The 19,854-nt window shown below is 36.2% G+C and overlaps 1 protein-coding gene across 1 annotated transcript in view; it reads right to left on the minus strand.

The window, feature by feature from the left end:
- LOC123322661 (transcriptional regulator ERG homolog) overlaps positions 1 to 5,129 on the minus strand; it is a 92,114-nt gene extending 86,985 nt beyond the window's left edge. The window contains exon 1 of the mRNA XM_044910636.1: positions 4,917 to 5,129. Within this exon, the coding sequence (XP_044766571.1) occupies positions 4,917 to 4,992 (76 nt within the window). The 5' untranslated portion in view covers positions 4,993 to 5,129. The remainder of the gene's footprint in view (positions 1 to 4,916) is intronic.
- Between the last annotated feature and the right edge of the window lie 14,725 nt (positions 5,130 to 19,854).

A 19,854-nucleotide genomic window follows, 5' to 3' on the forward strand; every position in this document is an offset into this window, starting at 1 on the left:
ATCCAGTTGCACAATTTTAAAGATAACAAGTCTGCTTCACTCATTTTTCGAAACGAATTCAAGAACAAAAAGAAAAAGTATTATTTGGACATATCCTAAATATTTTTTGTTAGAGTCACAAGGAAAAATAAGAAATTTCGAAATTTTTGTAACTTTGACGAATGAAGCCTAGGTTTTTTCTTCGATCATTATTGCGAATAATGTTCAAAAAGTGGAGGTATCATCCACAATTCTCCCCGCATAACTTCCCCTGCACAATCCAGCATAATATTTGCCCAACGTTCATGGATATACATCAGAGGGGGAACACAGTCATTTCCTGGTGCCGAAACTAACACGTTACACCGCGGCACAGATTCAACACCTCCAGGCGTTCAATATTCATCCTGCGAGTCCTGCCGAGTGTTCTGTCGCCATTATACAGAGTCCCGGAGGCGAGTATCCAGTGATGTCACTCGCTCAAGCGTGAGACAGTCTCAAATTTCCAGCCACCGCAAAGCTTTGACTGCATTATTGAATTTGGGTAACAAGTTAAACGCCACAGGCGTTGGACACTGGAGGAGCTCTATATTTTAAGGCTTAGAGGAAACCTCTAGCTACAACAAATACCGGGAAATCAAAGGGAATAGTGTTTCAATCCTTCGCGATGAAACTAATAATCACATAGCTATACTCCAACTTGGGTGTCGTCGAAAAAGGATAGCAAACATTGAAGTTATTCTCATTATTCGGTATACACTGCAGATAAAACAAACATTAGATAAGCATCCAACTTTCCATTAATCCAAAACTTATATTGAAAACGGCAGCTTCTCAATTTTTGTTCATAATTCAAAATGATAGGCCGATTCTGTTTTCACATTTGGATTAGTCAGGAAAAAAGAGCTCGACAATGTGTCGTCCGTTTACTTCCAGCTCTCATAGTTTTTGAGATCCCCTCAGTAGACAGACAACGACTTTGGCCCATCCTGCACATTAAAAGCGGAGGTCTGAAGGACCTCAGGGCGATGGCCATTAAAATAAACTTTTTCTCTCTCTAAAAGCGGAACATCATTACTGAATTCACTGAAATTAATTTCTAATTTACAGGGTGAGGCTTTTTTGACAGAAGGTAGAACACATCAAAATAAGCAGTTTAACCAAAAATTGTCTATATAAAATGTCCAAGATGGCTGAGATACAACCCCTAGAAGTTCGACAAAATTTCATTGAATGTGGAACGTGACTCCGACATCATAAAAACGAAACAAAACATAAACATATGGCTGGACAATGAATGGTTCAGTATCAATTTCATCGGATTAGATGCATCAGGTAGCTTTTGAGAGAATCATAATTGTTGTATCGTGCAATTTAGGGTCGAAACAAAATTTAGAAAATCGAGGCAGTTTCTTGAAAGTGCTTATGTCAGTTAGGTTGAAAAAGTGCTTTGATGTTTCCCCATTTCATCCCATTTTTACGACGATTTTTGGAATGTTCGAACAAGAAGATTGTGATGCCTGTTGTGAAAAAATTCGTGAATAATTTAGACGAATTTTATTGGTGAGATTTTGAAGTATTATTCAATTTTTTACACTTGTCTCTGAGTTTCTTCTGTCAGTTGGTATCGAAATGAGCCATTTCATGAAATCTTGTAAGTTGCTAAAAAATAATGAGAACAATTCGTTTCCATTTTCATTACCACGTAAATATCGAACAAACCAATATCCTAAACGATACCACTTGGTCGAATCAGGAGATAAGTCTAGGGTCGTATAAGGATTTTTTTATTCAACTTTGTCATTTTGACAGTTTTGTATAGGTGTTTTTTGGTGAAACGCTTCATTTTGAACAGAATTCTGCTCAGAAAAAAAAAGCCTCACCTTCAAATACACCCTGTATTTTTTCAAGCTCATCTACAGATCGATTATTGTGTTATCGTCTGTACACACAAAAAAGTAAGTAAAAGTGTTTCCTAGCTACAATTCTCAGTTGATCCTAATATTCTAGTTACTAATTCTTCAAAGGACAAACTACCCTCGCTTAAATTAGCGGTCGATCAAACTTGCTAAGCTGGTGGAAATGCTCTTCAAAATGCAATAAATGTACGACGATCGAAGCAGAATTGTAGCTATAGGAAACACACTTACTTTTTTTGTGGAAAGAAGCGATAACATAAGAACCATTCTGTAGATATGGTTGAAAAACTGATCGTTTCTCATCCTGACCATCAAAATCATATTCCAAAAAATTCTCTCTAATGAATTTATTAATACTAGACGTTGTGTTTTTTTGTCTATCCCACTTAGTATATCTATATCTTCTAGATTTGAACATGTTAGTTACAGATTTTCCCCAACAGACCGAAGAACAGACAGTCCTTGACTGAAGCGTGATGACCATAATGGAGTCAGAAGTCACGAAAAGAGATTTCAGAGAAAAAATTTCACCAAACTAAAAATAATCAAAACAGTTGAATATTACAATAAGTCAGACATTAACGTTTGTGTGGCCTCGCTATCTCTGCATTCGAAAATAGCACTGGGTAGAAAGACCTTGATGAACTAAAAGATTCTTTCAGAGTAAAGAAAATAGTGGTATGAAGTTGTAGCAAGAGCAAGATAAAACAATGATGAGATTTAAAGATTATTAATGTCTTGATTGCTACTATCAGATTCGAAGAAACGTAGAGATCTGAAGCGTACTAAGGATGAAGAAGATATGTAGCTTCATGCATGACTTTTTCTGTGATATAAGTAGGTATTCAAAGGTGATTCATTGGTAAATGGGATGAAGCTAAGGGTATATAGATACTGACACTGAGGTGAGTCAAAATAACCCATATTCGAAGGATCAATCTCTCTTTATAACCAATATACAGAGTGTTTTACTAATTTTGCCAATTTCTTCAATCATCCCAAACTTTCAAACCACCCTAAACATGATATTCGGTAGGTTCACTCTACGCAACAACTAGTTCATACTGACATAGTAACTGATTTTTTTTCAGGCCCAGCCTAGGAATAACTGATAAATAAGTTGGAACCTAAAATAACACCCTGTATATCAAATGTTTTTCTTTATTTGATATGATTTCCGAGAAGAGGGAACAAGGTACTTCTCGTACTTTTATATGCGATTTTTACCTATACTCAATAAACCTAGTCAAATCTGAATTTTCAGACAACACTAACCAAAATTTTTAAAGACACAATTTTATGCAGTATTCAATAATTCTCCTAATTTAATCGAATTTTCAGACTCTCATCAGACCCGATTTTTTAGATAACAAACTTGAAACAAAAGAAATGAACAGATTTCTATCAATCTGTGATAATTTCAGATAAAATTTCACTGAAAACGATAATATTTATTTATTAGGCATAAGACTCAAGACCTCTGCTTTCGTAGTATTTCAAGTTCATAACCCTAAAAATGCAATAAAATTAGTGAAATTAATTAATGCCATTAGCGTCCGCCCATTTACTAATGAATCACCTTTTATATTTCTTTATTATTTCTTCCCTTGGTTTAAATCTCCTTCGTTTGAGCTCCCTTGTTTGAAATTTTCCCATCTAGTTGTATTTTGTGTCTCTTTCAATCAAGCAATTTTCCAGTTTTTTTCCAGTATCTTGAAAGGTAAACAGGGGGATGTTCAGATTCATGATTTACAAGCTACCTCCAACGGAAAATGAATATACAGGGGTGGCAAATTCGTTGTCTACTGAGAGGATCTCGAGAATTATTGCAGCTAGAAAAACGGATGAAACATTTCCGAGCTCATTTTCGGAGAAACAAAGAATGGTGAAAACCACAGCCTCCTACGATACTTCGTTTTTGAGTTTGACAATTTCGTAAAGGCACTTTTTTACGTAGAATCCACTGATGAGCTCAAAATATTTTTTCGTTTCGAATCATTAGGTGAACTTTAATTTTTTCAAATGCAAACTTTTATTGAATTTTTTATTTTTGAATTGGAGAAAAAATCTTTTGTCAGTAGATTCTACGTATAAAAGTGCCTAAGAAGGTTTGAGTCTCGGATCTGTGACTTGAAAGACAAAAAAGTTATAAGAATCGTCAAAATCTCAATTTTTGTTTCTAACTCGAAATCTAACAATGATCGGCCGATTCTGCTCAGATTTCGATTAGTCAGGAGAAAAGAGCTAGAGAATGTGTCATCCGTTTTCTTCTAGCTGCTATAGTTCTCGAGATCCCCTCAGTAGACAACGAATTTTGCCCACCCTGTACAGGGTGAATCTTTTACTCGTAAAAATATTTTAACAGTAGGTTCTTGAGGGTGAAAGAAACACTTTTTTTCTGTACCATTTTTCCGAATAGGCTCGGTTTGAAAGATAAAGGCTGTTGAAAAACAAACAAGAAATTTTGTTTTCATTTCTCACAAACGGTTTTAACTTTGAGTACAAGATATCACTCACGTCTTCCAGTTTTTTCATTATAACCGTTACGTACGGATATTTGAACGTTTTTTAAAAAGTAATCCTCATATTTCCTCGTATAATGCGCTGTTTTCGAGTAATTTGATGTTCAAAAATTAAAAATTATCTGTGAAATTCGAGAAATTGGGTACCTACTTTGGCTGAATACAACTCTTTTCAGAAGATCCACAGATATGTAGTGTCATAGATTTAGTTTGTTATTCTGAAGGGAATTCTGTATCTCCAGGGGTGGCATAGCTCATTATGTGGACTTAAAAGGGCTATATCTTTGTATCAGGGCCGAATCGGAAAAAAATGGTATAGAAAAAAAGTGTTTCTTTTGACCTCAAGAATCTACTGTTGAAATAATTGTACGAGTCGAACACTCACCCTGTAGAGGAAAATGTTATAACCAAATTAAGGGTTTTCCATGACTTTCCAAAACTCCTTAAGAAGCAATTATTCTTTAGAATATCTTTGGTTTCACGAGCTCTTTCTTACCAGCAAATAGCATGGAAAAATTCCCGAAGGTGGTACTTCTGCTCAGGTAGTCGGCCGCAGGCTCAATGTCCAACATCGCAAGTCAAAGGCAGGCCGGAAAATCCTACGCACCCTCCGTCAAAATAGCACTTAAAAAATGTTGTTCACAGTACCGATCGTAGGACGCAGCTCAGGTGTCTCGGAAAAAGCATCGCGAACTCACGAAAATTTCACCGTCGCCCCAAAATTCGATGAAACTATGCCGTCACGTCGATTACCACGACCGCGACACCCCCGGGGGGTGGAGTTTGAAAGGGGCGCGACGGCCAATGAAGGATCTTTCCTGTAGGGGTCTTATTGCGTCATAAACAAACCACTCCTCCGATCGGAGTTTCCGCGAGGTAGGGGTGAAGCGTTTTCCGAGCGGGGATTGTTATCTGGAGATTTTTCCGCCTTTTTTCCTGTTATTTGCCAGCGGAACAATATTTTGGCCGATGAGTGCTGCAGATAGCCGGCAGAGGAGTTGATTAATTTGAATTCTATCGCTGATAGAATCCGCCGGTGCATTTCGCTGAATTATAACGCGGTGGAAAACCTTTTCACGGCTCTTCGCATGGATCCAAAATGGCCTCTTTCAGTGGAAAGCGGGGCTTAATTGAAAATCGACGGGGAAGACGACTGGCGAAACTCTTTCGTAATGGCGAATTTCCAGATTTGAACACGTTAATCTGCTTTATGTTCCGGTTTTTCCGGGAATGCCCGGGTATCTTTCATTTCAATCTGGAGAAGGTGGATACATCGTTATCCCCCCCTAAAAAGACAGAAAAAGTTTTCTGCGTTCATAATTTCAATTCAATGTATCAATGGATTTCTTGGTTGGGGTGGTACACAAAGTTGAATTTTATTTCTATTGTAATTATGACATTTTACGTACGTAATTTCCAAACAAAAAGTCGACTATTCTTGAAGGCGAGTACTTTTCGTACTGATTTACTTTTCATCCGGCTTATGTCACTTACCACAATATGAGGGTTGTCTGTAAACAAATGCGAAGGACTTAGGGAGATGATTCCTCGATGAAAATAAGCAGGGGTAGTTCCTATAAATTTTTTTCGAAATCGACCTCCCTTCCAAGATACAGCCTTTGGAAGGCGATGACGAGTTGACACTTTTTAATTTTTTTTACGGGTTCTAAAGAACACTGAGTCATGAAACTATACGTAACATGAAGCACTTAGTAGATGTTACACACACAATTTTTTTTAGATTCCTTAAGTTTATTATTAGGGGTTGAAAATATCAACCCCTTATGATTTTCCTTCAAGAATTGTTTTCGTGGGATAGATTTTCGAAAAATAAAATTTTCCTATGGTTTCCCATTCAATTTTGGAGAAAAAAAGTCTCTTGCAAAATTTCGATACAGTCGATACTTTTCTCGGAATAAATGAAAACTCACAAGCAGTTCTGATCACTGTTCATTCCATATTTAATCGTATAAGTGTTCCATAGAATGACTACCTTCCGCTAAAACACATGCATCAACTCTGTGCCTCATAGACCTTTGTATTCTGTTTGTATGTTTTTATTTAATCCGATAAAAGTATCGAAATTTTGCAAGAGACTTTTTTTCTCCAGAATTGAGTAGGAAACCATAAGAGAATTTTATTTTTCGAAATCTATCCCACAAAAACAATTTTTGAATTAAAATCATAAGGGGTTGTTATTTTCAACCCGAAATAGTACATTTCAACAGTAGATTCTTGAGGTCAAAAGAAACACTCGTTTATTTTACTTTGGTTCAATACAACTCTGATTAAGAGATCCACAGATGTGTAGTGTCACAGATTCAGCTATACCCCATTCACTTTTATTTTAGCAGTCGGTTGGCCATGGAAATTTGACACATTTCACTCTGTAAAGTACGAAAATGTGGGGTTATGATGCTTGTCAAAACATTTTTGGGTTTTAAATCAACGCTATGTTGCCCGTTCTACGTAAATGTTTCTGTTATTACGTATTTTATCACAATGTCGAATCCCTTCAGAAAATATGTGACGAACATAATTGAAGTTTATACAAACTGATTGAAGGCATACCAAATCCTCTTATTTGCATGGAAAATACAAGAGATCAGTATAATATCATAATATGCACTAGCTTTAGGAGAGTTAATGTTCGTTATCTTCTTTGGCTGAAGTTTGAATAAGTTACATCAGTTGTAGATTTCAAAAATATTAACCCGAAGATGAAATGTATATGATGCAGTGGTTGGGAATGGGTATCTCCCGAAGAAATTAACAGATAATTAGAAGAATGTTAAATTCTTCAACAAAAATCATCTTGCATCAATATAAGTAAAAGAAATTGAAGGAAGTGTCAAGTCAACATGAACTTCAGCTTTGAACAAAAATTTCACATGAATAACCAATCAACAGGACAACTAACGCGTATTTGTGGCTGTTCATCATTGATATAATAATAATAATTAGGTATTTATTGTTACCTTAAGACATTTACAATGTATAGGACAAGTCAAATGAGAAATAGAAAAATCAATTTTCGTGAACTCATTCTACGATAACATTCATCGAAAATACTGTAGTAAACTTTTCGCATTAATTCAATCAAACATAAAATTCTCCAATGCCACCACTTTTTTGGGTCTCCCAATAGAAGCAAATTCTTTGTCATCCTGTACATTCACAATCTTTCTGATTGTGGAAATATTCAGCTGATATATAAGTCGTTTAGATTCAGATGAAACATTATATAGGTAAATTCTCTTACATTGAATATGTTCGCTACCGTCTGACGTATTGTGGATTTTAGAATATCAGGGTATAACTATTTGAATGAGCGGACCTGAATTCTAAATAGCACTTTCTGAAACCCTGTCTCTTTTTTCAATCACTTTTGACTCGTTTGGTATTTCTATGTTTGACATTTTTGTAGTATTAATTTACATCAGTTGCGGCAACGGCGTTATGACATTAACGACATTTCATGAGTGCCAACCTTACTCCGTTCTAGTTACAAAAACTTGAGAAAATTATTTCATGGCCAACCGACTGCTAAAACAAATGTGAATGCAGTATAGTTATTCGGAAGGTAATTTTGTTTTTCCAGGGGTGGCACAACTCATTATGAAAACTTTAAGTTGCTATATCTTTTTATCAGGGTCGAATCGGAACAAATTGTATAGGAAAGTGTTTCTTTTAACCTCAAGAATCCACTTTTTAAATATTTGTACGAGTCAAAAACCCACTCTGTGCAATGAAGAGCTGACGAAAAATATAGATTTTTTTTACATGAATCGTGCATGAAACTGTTTATTTCAGGCTTTCATGTCCGACTCTGGGTGAACAATAAGAGATAGAGTAAAATGTTCAAGTTCAATTTTGTAGATTTCCAAAAGTTTTATGAGAAAGTACGCTAAGGCATATTTCTATAACTTTGAAGGATAATTGACGATATCCAATTTCAAGATTATCAATTCAATCCAAAATATGAATGCCTTTTGAAGATGGTCTTCACATAACTCCACAACCAGATGTCCGATTTTGATGGGAATTTAACTATAGTGTGAAAAATTTATTCGACTAGGTTTTTTATGAAACTCAATCCTATAAGATGAAGAAATGACTATTTTTATCTTAAACAAATCGTGAATGAAGCAGTTGATTTCACCAGTTCAACACTTAATTAGTGTAGCTGTAGACACGTTGAATTATCCTTATCAAATATTCAGATATGCACCCGCAAAATTCAAATTTCAATGTTATCACCTGTGTTGTACCCTGAATGCAGCTGCAAATATGGGTCGAGTGGCATGACTAATATATCGAGTGTATCTTTGGAGTAATAATAATGAATAAAAAGATTTTAATCTTTTAATGGAGCACGATGAAGAATGATACGAACATTACCAAAGCAAATAAGTATGTACAGAGGGTGGTGCAGAGCTGATTCACGATGTTTCAGAGGGCTATAAAAAATGGTTAAATTTGGAGAAAAACGGTTTTCTTTATTCGAATCATGCAGTGGAAAATATGGTTTTGAAGACGATATCGCAAAGATGACGGCCGTCAGCAGCGATACACTGATGTAGTCGATTTAGGAAGTGATGACAACCTGATCAATGGCACTCATTAATCGTTAATTGGCTATGCCTTACCCTATACAGGGTGTATTTGAAGGTGAGGATTTTTTTTAAACAGAAGGTAGAACTGGTCAAAATGAAGCGTTTCACTAAAAATCACTTATACAATACTTTCAAGATGACAAAGTTGAAAAAAAATTAAAATGATTACTCAAATAGATCCTAATACGACCTTAGACCGTTTGTCAGCTGAATTATCGCAAAGCAGTGGGAAAAAACTGATCTCCTGATTCGACCAGGTGGTTTCGTTTAGGATATAGGCTCGTTCGATATTTACAAGGTAATGAAAATGGAAACTAAGGATTGCCAAATTGTTATTATTTTTTAGTAACTTAGAAGATATTATGAAATGGCTCATTTCGATACCAACTGAGAGAAGAGACTTAGGACACAAGTGTAAAAAATTGAATAATACTTCGAAATCTCACCAATAAAATTTGTCTAAATTATTCACAATAGGCATCACAATCTTCTTCTTAGAACATTCCAACAATAGTCGTAAAAATGGGATGAAATGGGAAAATATCATAGCACTTTTTCAACATAACTAACATAAGCACTTTCAAGAAACTGTCTCGATTTTCTACATTTTTTTCACCCTGAATTTCACGATACAACAATTATGATTCTCCCAAAAGTGACCTGATGCATCTAATCCGATAAACTTGGTACTGAACCATTCATTGTCCAGCCATATGTTTATGTTTTGTTTCGTTTTTGCGATGCCGGAGTCACCTTCCACAGTCCCGTACTTGAAATTCAATGAAATTTTGTCGAGCTTTTAGGGTTGTATCTCAGCCATCTTGAATATTTTATATAGACAATTTTTAGTTAAACGACTTATTTTGTTGAGTTCTACCTTCTGTCAAAAAAAAAGAGTCACCTTTGAAAAAATAAGTCTTGTTTACACTGTGCTACTTATTTAGGCTCGGTGCTTTCAGCTCCGAATAAATTTCTACTATACAGGGTAAGTCTTTGACTCCATACAAATATTATGACAGTAGATTCTTGATGTCAAAAGAACCAAAGGTAGAACTCTTGATCTAATGTCCTGAACACAACCATTTCTAAAAAACATCCTGGGAGAGTAGAAAAACTGACCCATTTTCAAAAATTTCTGTGATATTTTGGTAGTTTTTGTACAGGGTGGGCAAAATTCGTTGTCTACTGAGAGGATTTCAGGTACTATAGCAGCTAGAAGAAAACGGATGACACATTTCTGAGCTCATTTTCGGAGAAACAAAGAAGGGTGAAAACCGCAGTCTCCTACGATACTTCGTTTTTGAGTTTAACAATTTCGTAAAGTTCTTATAACTTTTTTGTTTTTGAAGTTACAAACTTGAAACTTGAACCTTCTAAAGGCGCCCTTTTGAGTAGAATCTACTGATGATCACAAAATATTTTTTTATGTCGAAACATTAGGTGAACTTTCATTTTTTTAAATGCAAACTTTTATTGAATTTGTTAATTTTGAATTGGAAAAAATATTTTGTCAGTAGATCCCACGTATGAAAGTGCCTAAGAAGGTTTAATATTCAGATCTGTAAATTCAAAGACAAAAAAGTTATGAGAACTTTTCGGAATCGTCAAGATCTAAATTTTTGTTTATAACCGGAAATCTGAAAATGATTGGCTGATTCTGTTTTCAGATTTAAATTAGTCATGAAAAAAGAGCTAGAATGTGTCATCCGTTTTCTTCTATCTGTTGTAGTTCTCGAGATCCCCTCAGTAGACAATGACTTTTGCCCACCCTGTACACTACACCCCATATCTCAGAGGAGGTGCATAATTTGAGCCCATGTTTCTTCACGAATCATTAATGTTTTCGTACAAGGAATCACCTCGTATCTGGACTGAACACCCTGAATTGAACATTTGTGCGATTTTCTATATTCCTGAAAAAATATTTTCGATCTTACTTGAAGTAGTTAGATCGTTAACCTGAAATCTTCCCTTCTTAACCTCTGACCTACAACCCCGGGTATAATTAACCGAAATCCATCCTCGATCGTGTAATTACAAAGCGCTAGGAGTGTTACTCGGAAGGATGACGATATATTGCCGGTTCAGAATCTATTCCGAAGAACGCCCAGGCACGACATAAGGGCATAACTCATAGGATCCTCATTTAGACGCGTGTCTAACGAGAAACATTCATTCCTAGACCAGCAGCGGCCTAGGCCACCGTCCATCGGCGGCAACCTGGGGTAGGGAAATTTACATCCTCGGCGAGAGAATAATAATGATTTATTAAAATTAAATCAGCATATACCCCCACCCAGAAACAGATTGAATCATTCAAATTGGAAATTTATGGTAATATGATTAGATATAGGTGTTCTGGAGCATGAAACATATGTTTCTGGCCATTTAACGAATTAGGGCACGACACCCCCGACATTATAAAGTCAATCAGGACCGTATGTAGGGTGGGCTCACTTCCCACGGGTATGGGATGCGTGTCAACAACCACTAACTAAACAAATCACGGGGATGGAAAGGTTGATTGTTGAGTAACGTGGACAATTCGAGGGGCCAGAATATATTGTCATGCTATGTCGTGTGTCGGGCATATTATTTCACTTTATCGCCGTCTCTATTCGTAATTTTGTATTCATTGTCTCTTGGACTGAAATAGCACCGGTTCGTTTTCGTTTTGAGTGTTGCGAAACACTTCTGGATTTCGAGGTGAATGAGACAGATGACCTTCGGTTATTTGGAGTACCACCGTTACAATAATAATGATTGGACCACCACCGATTTAGCAGCCCTACATAGAAGAATAAGAACAATGCTGACGAAACATCTTGAAAATCACCCTAAAAGCTCATTAGAAGAGACAGAGCTGCTACGTCATCTTGGGGGTCGAGGAACTGTTGACTCGTCCAAATGACCTCAAGAATATTTCCTGAACAATAGGCAGAGTCCTTTTCACTATGAAGCCACTTAAGTAGTTGTAACTGTAAATGGTAGCAACTATTTTTTTGCCTGAAGATATCATGCCCAAATAGGTAACGATAGATAATAGTTGAGTGATGATGAGATGAACATTTTGAATACAGCAATTCTTATTTTAGGAACCGAAAAGTGGCTCATGTCTCCCTAGCCTATTGGAGCGTTGAACAGGGGGCTACAGAGACTTGACCATAAGTTTGTTTATCGGGAAAAACATTGAAAGAAAACAATTTCCAATGACCAACGATTGTCTATGTCAAGGTTTCCATTATCAGATGTATCAGCGTATGAAATACATATTTTCTATTTCAAAGTCACTCTCACTCATTTCCGAGGTCTTTTTTACTTTTTTGAATCTTTGTTGTTTTTTTATATTTATATCTATTATTCGATTTTTTTTGAAGCAAACTATCATCTAAGCTCAGTGCGGGAAACTTGGACCTCTGATTATGTCTCCCGACCATAGTATGGGTCAAGTCTCCCGTACTCCCATTTGGTCTATTCAACAGATGTCTTCTTGAAACATTTATAACTATTATTAAAAAAGCTTATCGTTTGTAAAACAATATTAATCAATGAAAAAAATAAAACTAAACACCACCCACCTATCAAGCTTTTCAGACAGTGTAACAAACAAAAATTATTCAATTTATTACTTCCTAACAGCAAAATCACGTTCAACCCTCTCACTCCCGAACTGTTCTGATGGCGGTCAAAATGGAGCCGCCACTAGTCGTGCCTTGTTACGAGTATGTCGCAAGCTATTGACGATACAGGTGGCGCGAAATTTGAATTGAAATATTTGAGGTGGTTCAAGTCTCCTACCTGGGCAAGTCTCCCGGACTCCCCCTACTGTTTCATCAAAACTTCATGGAGTAGTTTGTGATGCTGATAATTCTACTCCATTCAAGCTGCAACAGGCACTCTTAGAAATCGTCGAACAATCTTTAGAGAGCCAAATGCAGAAACTGATTGGCAAATTTTGACATGGGAGACACTAGAACGAGGTCAACCATGATTACGTCGACATATCTGCGTCGAACTACTGGTTTACTTCCCAAGATAGATGGCTTCCAACAAGGAACTGCAAAAAATATATCGCCAAGGATACCTCAGTGGCGGACCATAGCTGTCGTTATGGCTGTGCCACACAAGAAACCATCGAGAACATCAGCGGGGGATGCCAGAAGTTCGCAGGCACGGAGTACAGAAAAAACAAGAATAAACATGGTGCTCTTTCCAAGATTTCTAAGTTTTTACACCCAGAAGTGGCAATGAAATGCCAACCACTGAGCTCAAAGATGGTTTGACCCACATTCTGTGATGGAAAATGATCATCACAAGCTCTTTATACACAACAGTGGTGACAAGTGACAACAGTCGATTTCGACTGTTAATGCCGGATATTTGTTTACATTTTTATTTGAAGGTCATTTCATTTAACTCGATCTGGAATGTTCTGTTTGGAGGAAGATCTTAAACCAATTTAAAATGTTTTATATATTCTGTTAAAAGGTAGATTTTATTTTCTCACATTTCTGAAAAATAATCTACAGCAGCAGTAATCTGGAAAATCTTTAAGTTGTTCATATAAACTATGTGTTTGGACTGTTGTTTCCATCAAGTTATTCATCCAAGGAAGGATATAAAGGAGCATGGTGAGTATAAAAACGAGCATATTATATATTAACATAAAAATGAAATGAACTTACGAGTATAGGTATATTTGTTTCATATTTCAGGTCTATTAATTTTCACACTTAGATAAGGGAAAAGGTGAGGGAGGATGTAAAAAAAGTTTAAGGTGAATGCAGTGCCTAACATTTTTATTTCTACCAGAGATGTGTCGAAACATGAAGGTACTGCTTTGAGGGTGAGTCCTACGAAATCAAATTCCACTAGAAAACTCAGCTCCTTGTTCATCTGGTTGCTGGTATACCTCGCCTTTTGTTGGTACCTCGAGCATTACCTTAGACTGTGCTTTAGAAAAGACTTCACAGAAGACATATATCTTAATATACATTCCTAATGATATATCTACTGAAAAATCAAGTGTGGATATACAGGGTGATTCATAACTATTGGGACATAGGCTAAGGGCAGATTGTTTGGACCAAAATATGGCGATAGGACCAAATATACCTCAATAAAATATTGCTGTGGAAAAAGATAGAGGGCGTTAAAGTTGAATTTTTTATAAGAGGACAGAATAATATTTTCTTGGAAGTTCGAAAGTCCTTTATTGAAAGAATTAGAAAAGGCATAGAAGTCGGAGGAGGCCACGTAGAACATTTAATTTAAGTTTATTCTTTTTATAAAACATTGTTTTCTATTATGCTTTATCGTCGAAATAAATAAATAAAATAAATAAATCGTTACTTCAAATCCCCTTCCGATGCTCTGAACTGTTCAATTGTGTTTTTCTTAAAAACTGATGAAAAAATATACAGTGAAATTATTAACAAAAAACGAGAAAAAAATTAAATTTAGCGCCCTCTATCTTTTTCCACAGCAATATTTTATTGAGGTATATTTGGTCCTATCGCCATATTTTGGTCCAAACAATCTGCCCTTAGCCTATGTTCCAATAGTTATGAATCACCATGTACAATTTCTCAAGCATATATAATTTTTGAGAAAAAGATTAGAATGAAACAGGTGGAAACGTACAATAAAGGTATGGTAATATGATCATGAGTTAGAACATGTTCTTTTATCCGTGAAGTGTCCATTTAGTAAGATTGTATTGGACAACTCCTGTTCAAAATTGTGAACATTTCTTTTCTTTCAACTTCGAAACTAACAATCATTAATTTTGATGAAATGTTTAGCGGTTTTCATAAACTGTCCGAGTGTCATTCATTTGATGACCGTCTCACGCTGATGAGGTCAAGGAAGTCCGAAACAGTTTATGATTATTAAGCGTGGAAAGATCTTTTTTGAATATACAATGAAATGGAGACAGGTGTTAGATTCAGTAAGTATAAATACTCATAGTTGCATGTTTCAAGTACTTTTTGTGCAGCTCAACTTGCTTCTTTTTTACTCCTTTACTCCAAAATAAGGTACATATATTCTCCTGAGAAGTTATTATTATTATTATTATTAAGAATATACAGAAGAGTTGAGATCGTAATCTATAAACTCATATAAAAAAAATAAAATTAATACGAGTTGACATTGTGAAAAAGAAAAACAAGAGATGCATGAAATGTACACAACACACACATACAATTTCACAGTAGTCTCACGAAGAAACACTGGCGAACCATCTGTCCATAGCACTCTTGAAGCCATTCACAGAGCGGGCGTTCACTGCTGCTGTCGGAAGGCTGTTCCAGGAATTAAAAACCCTGTTGGGGAGGAAGAACTCTCTGCTGGTGGACCGGAACCTCTCCTTCGTCAGCTTGAAGTTGTGGCCACGCAGACGAGTGTCAGCATTAAGGCAAAAGAGATGGGACACATCAACGTTGAACAAGCCGTGAAGGGCTCTATAAGTTGTGATCAGGTCACCCCTCAGACGACGGTTAGCAAATGGCGTGAGGTGCATTAAAGAAAGTCTTTCCTCGTAAGTGGGCCTTCTCCTACCATAGGGAATCCTAGTAAATCTTCGTTGGTTGTATTCCAGATGATTCACATCACGGGCCAGCACCGGGGCCCAAACTGGACCAGCATATTCGAGGATGGGCCGAATATATGTGGTGTAGAGTACGCTGCAAGTGCGAGGATCACAACGGCCAAAAGTCTTCTGTAGGAGAAACGACATTCTCTTGGCTTTGTTGGAGACAGCAGCTATATGCTCAGACCAGGACAGATCCTCAGTGACAATGACCCCCAGATCTGACTGAGATGCAACAGATCTAATAGCATGGTGGGATAAGTAGTAGGAGTGTTTCGGATTATGTTTTCCCATATGAAGGACTGTGCATTTATCCAAATTGAGTGGGAGCTGCCAAGTGATGGACCACCTCCATACAGCATCCAGATCACCTTGCAATATTGATCCCAATAATGGATTGCCATAAATTTTCACGTCATCGGCAAAAAGAGCGCAAGATGACTTTACCTTAGCAGGCAGATCTGACGTGAAAAGCAAAAAGAGAAGCGGCCCAAGGACAGAACCCTGGGGCACACCGCTAGACACCCCTCTAGCAGATGATATCGAGTCACCTACGCGAACCTGAAAAACTCTATCAGACAAAAAGGCTTCGAGCCACAACAGGAGGTCACCACGAATGCCGAGTTGTATCGTCACTTGATTTTTCAGTAGATTTTCAGTAGTGATGCCTCGTGATGTGCTTATGGAAGAAGCAGCCTATGGTAATTTTCAAGGTACCAACAGAAGGCAAGGCACATGAGTAACCAGACATACTAGAACCTGAGTCTGCCAGTGAAGTTGAGGCAATTGATTTTTTGGGATTCTTTCTTAAAGCAGGACAAGCAGGTCCTTTACATTTCGATACATCCTTAGAAACTGCATAAACATCTAACTCCTTTTCCAGCCTTCTTCATTTTTTCAACATCTTTCAAATGTATAACGAATAAATATATACTTATAGGTTTATTTATATTTTCATATATCAATGTGAAAAACGGCCCAAATACACAATTCATATATTCATAAACAACTTAGAGATTTTTGGCAAATTATCAGTATAGATTATTCTTCAGAAATGTGAAAGAGAACAATTTAGCTAATTACAGAATCAAGTACAAAATTTCACGACAAAAATCAATTGATTTTGTTCCAGAGATTGGCAGTGAAAACCCTTAAAAGTTTTAGGAAATGCAGACTCCTTCCAGAAGAATTTCAATCGATACCTGAAAGAATAAAGTTGTTTATTTATTTATTTTTAAATCACCTCTACATGTTTCGCATCATCGGCATCATCAGGAGTTCCAGAAAGATAAAATTTTGCATTATAAGTACACACACTCGAACAAAAAACATTAAAACTTACTTGTCAAAAGTTATTTAATCTAGTAAACAGTTTTTATTTCTAAAATTGACCACTGGCAGTCCTCCTAGAACTCCTGATGATGCCGATGAGGCGAAACATGTCGAGGTGATTTTAAAATAAAAAACAATAGATGAGTACAACCTTATTCTTTATTCTATATTTACAGAATGTTTCAAATTAGATCGAGACGATAATTTGTCCAAACGAAATACGAATGTAAACATTGTCCGCCATTAACGGTCGAGAACGGTCCAACCAATAAAAGAAGGCCTATTGACGCTACTGTATTATATAAAGTAGCTGTAAGAAAAACTAGACCGAGACGGAATTCCAGGCACAAAAAAAATTACGCCTAAAGCTGCATTCACAATCAATTCGCGGGCCGAAGTGCACTTCGGCACGAAATTTACCATTCGCAATAATCTTGGAACCAAATACTCAAATGAATCAAAAATGTAACTGATCAAAACATAAGCATCAGCATCATCTATAGCCGGCACGAAATTCCTTGCCGAAGTGATAGTTTGCAACTTGCAAGAAATTTTGTCTTGAATTTCATTGTGAATGGTAACGGAGAACGCCATCTGCTAAGCTTCCGTGCCGAAGTGCACTTCGGCCCGTGAATTGATTGTGAATGTAGCTTGATCCACGATATTTTTTCGAGCATGAAAACAGTACAGTTTTGAACGATAATTAGAACGATCATCAAGAAAATCCCTAAATAACACGCAGTGATTGCTTAAGCCCAGGTAGTAATTAAACCTTTCGAGTTTCAACTTCTAGCAGTAAATCGAATCAGGGTAAAAATTAATGTCCATTCCTAAGTGAAGAATAAAACTCATTTGGCGCAGGGGAAATGTCATGCTGAGACCGGAAACACCATAAAAAAGTCGTTAGTGTGAAATAAATTGACCTGTAGGAGGACTTGTTCAGTCTGAAACGGTCACAAATTAGCAGGGGGTGACTCTATATCCATAACGCATTATTGTAGGAGCCATATATTGTGTGTGCGTACTGCATGCCCTGATTTTTCCGCTTCATCAGAAATTCAGGGTTGAATTATGTAATTTGTCAATTTCCTGACTCAGCTGGCATTCTGACGGATATTTTTGCACAATATACTGTGTAAAGATCAGTTATTATCACTTTTAACCTGTCTCTAAAAAAATATTTATACGACAACCAAAAAGTCAGGAAAAAAGAAGAGAGGAGAAACAAATATAAGAAAAAATTGTTAGCTTAGTCTGAATTGTACATAGACATATAGACATGGACTGTGCCTTCCCTTTATATCTATGCATGAAATACGGTCAAAAAAGTGACAGAGAGAAACGCACGTCGGGCATGGAGTTGTCTTTTTCTAGAATTTTGATTGGTCCGCACTCACCTCTATGTGAACAAAAAAGAGACAGGTAAATGCCCGACGATCATTTCTCTCTTTCTATAAAAAAGACATTTTCATGCTGACATTGCTCAATCCATGTCTCTATGTCTATGGAATTGTATTGCCTATGTTAAAAATTATGAAAAACTTGACAACTCTGTCAAGGTATCCAACTCCAAGAAGCTGTGCTAACTAGGGGTCCAAAAACCTCAAAATTTTCGGACTTTTCTCGGTTTTTCTGTCAGAACTTCTAAAGTAATGGTTTGCCTATTGAAACGTCAAAATTATAAGGATTTCTGAAAATGTTATAACCGAAAAATCGAGAAAAAGTCAAAAATATTGAAGTTTTTTGCCTTTGTGATGTGGTGTGTACAGAAAACTTATAAAATTCAAGCTTTTTCGAAACGGTTTCCTTTATGTGGTACTTTTTATGCGGCATGACAGTCGACTAAGATGTTATGGTCACTAAAGAGCAGGTATTTTTTACATCCAAATCCTTCTGAAAATCCTTCATTTTCAAGAAAGTGGAAATGGTTATAAGTAATATTTTAAACAGTTGAAAATGCATTCGCTCCAAATTCTCCCATTACATTTATTTCGATTTCGTAGGGGATGATTTACTGAAGTTTGAGTTCAGAGTGATATAGGAGATCAAAAATTGTCATCCCAAGGCATGCAAGATCTGAGCAATCTTTCTACAAAAAATCACAATCTTTTCACTTTGGAAAAAATATCTATATCTTAACTCTTATTGAGTTCTATTTTTTGGTGTTTCAGTTTTGAAAGAAGTAGGTACGAAAATTACGAAATATAATATACACACTTTCTGTAGTATAATCTACAAGCCAATTTTTCTTAAATGTTGTAGTTTGATAAAATTTAGAATACAAAGAAAAATCAGACTAATGTGGTTTTTATATATCGAGTGTTTATGGTATATCGTGGTTTCGCAAAGAAAGACTGCTAAACGCTAAACCAAACCACCAATCAGATTTTCTAAATGAAAATGAACGTTGGCTGAAAGCACTGTATATTATACGAGGAAATATTATGTCCCTAGAAGAATAAATTTAATTGAGGGTGTGGTTCCCTATCGATCTCATAAGGGTGAAGAACAGTTACGCCATCTGGTCTAGGAATGAAAAACTGAAGGTTTTCCTCGATGCTTTCTGGAACACCGACAGTTCTGAAGTTTTACCGTAGATGGCTATGTGACAGAAATTAATTTTTTACCTACTATTGAAAAAAATCTCAGAACATATTCTAAGGAAAAAACAGGGAAGAAGGAAACAAATTGTATCATTTGATCTTCCTTTATTCCGTTCGAGTAGTTGAAATAATTTGTTATTAAACTTTGTGACTCTACAGTTCTCTTTCTCTTCAGATAGATAGGATAGGCTTATTCCTAGTACGCCATTATTTGCGAATTTGTTGATAAATTTCAAGAAACGAACGTTGAGAGAAGTACACAAGCCAAATAAAATCAATACCCTTGGTTTT

Source organism: Coccinella septempunctata, chromosome 1, assembly GCF_907165205.1.
Source record: "Coccinella septempunctata chromosome 1, icCocSept1.1, whole genome shotgun sequence".
NCBI lineage: Eukaryota > Metazoa > Arthropoda > Insecta > Coleoptera > Coccinellidae > Coccinella > Coccinella septempunctata.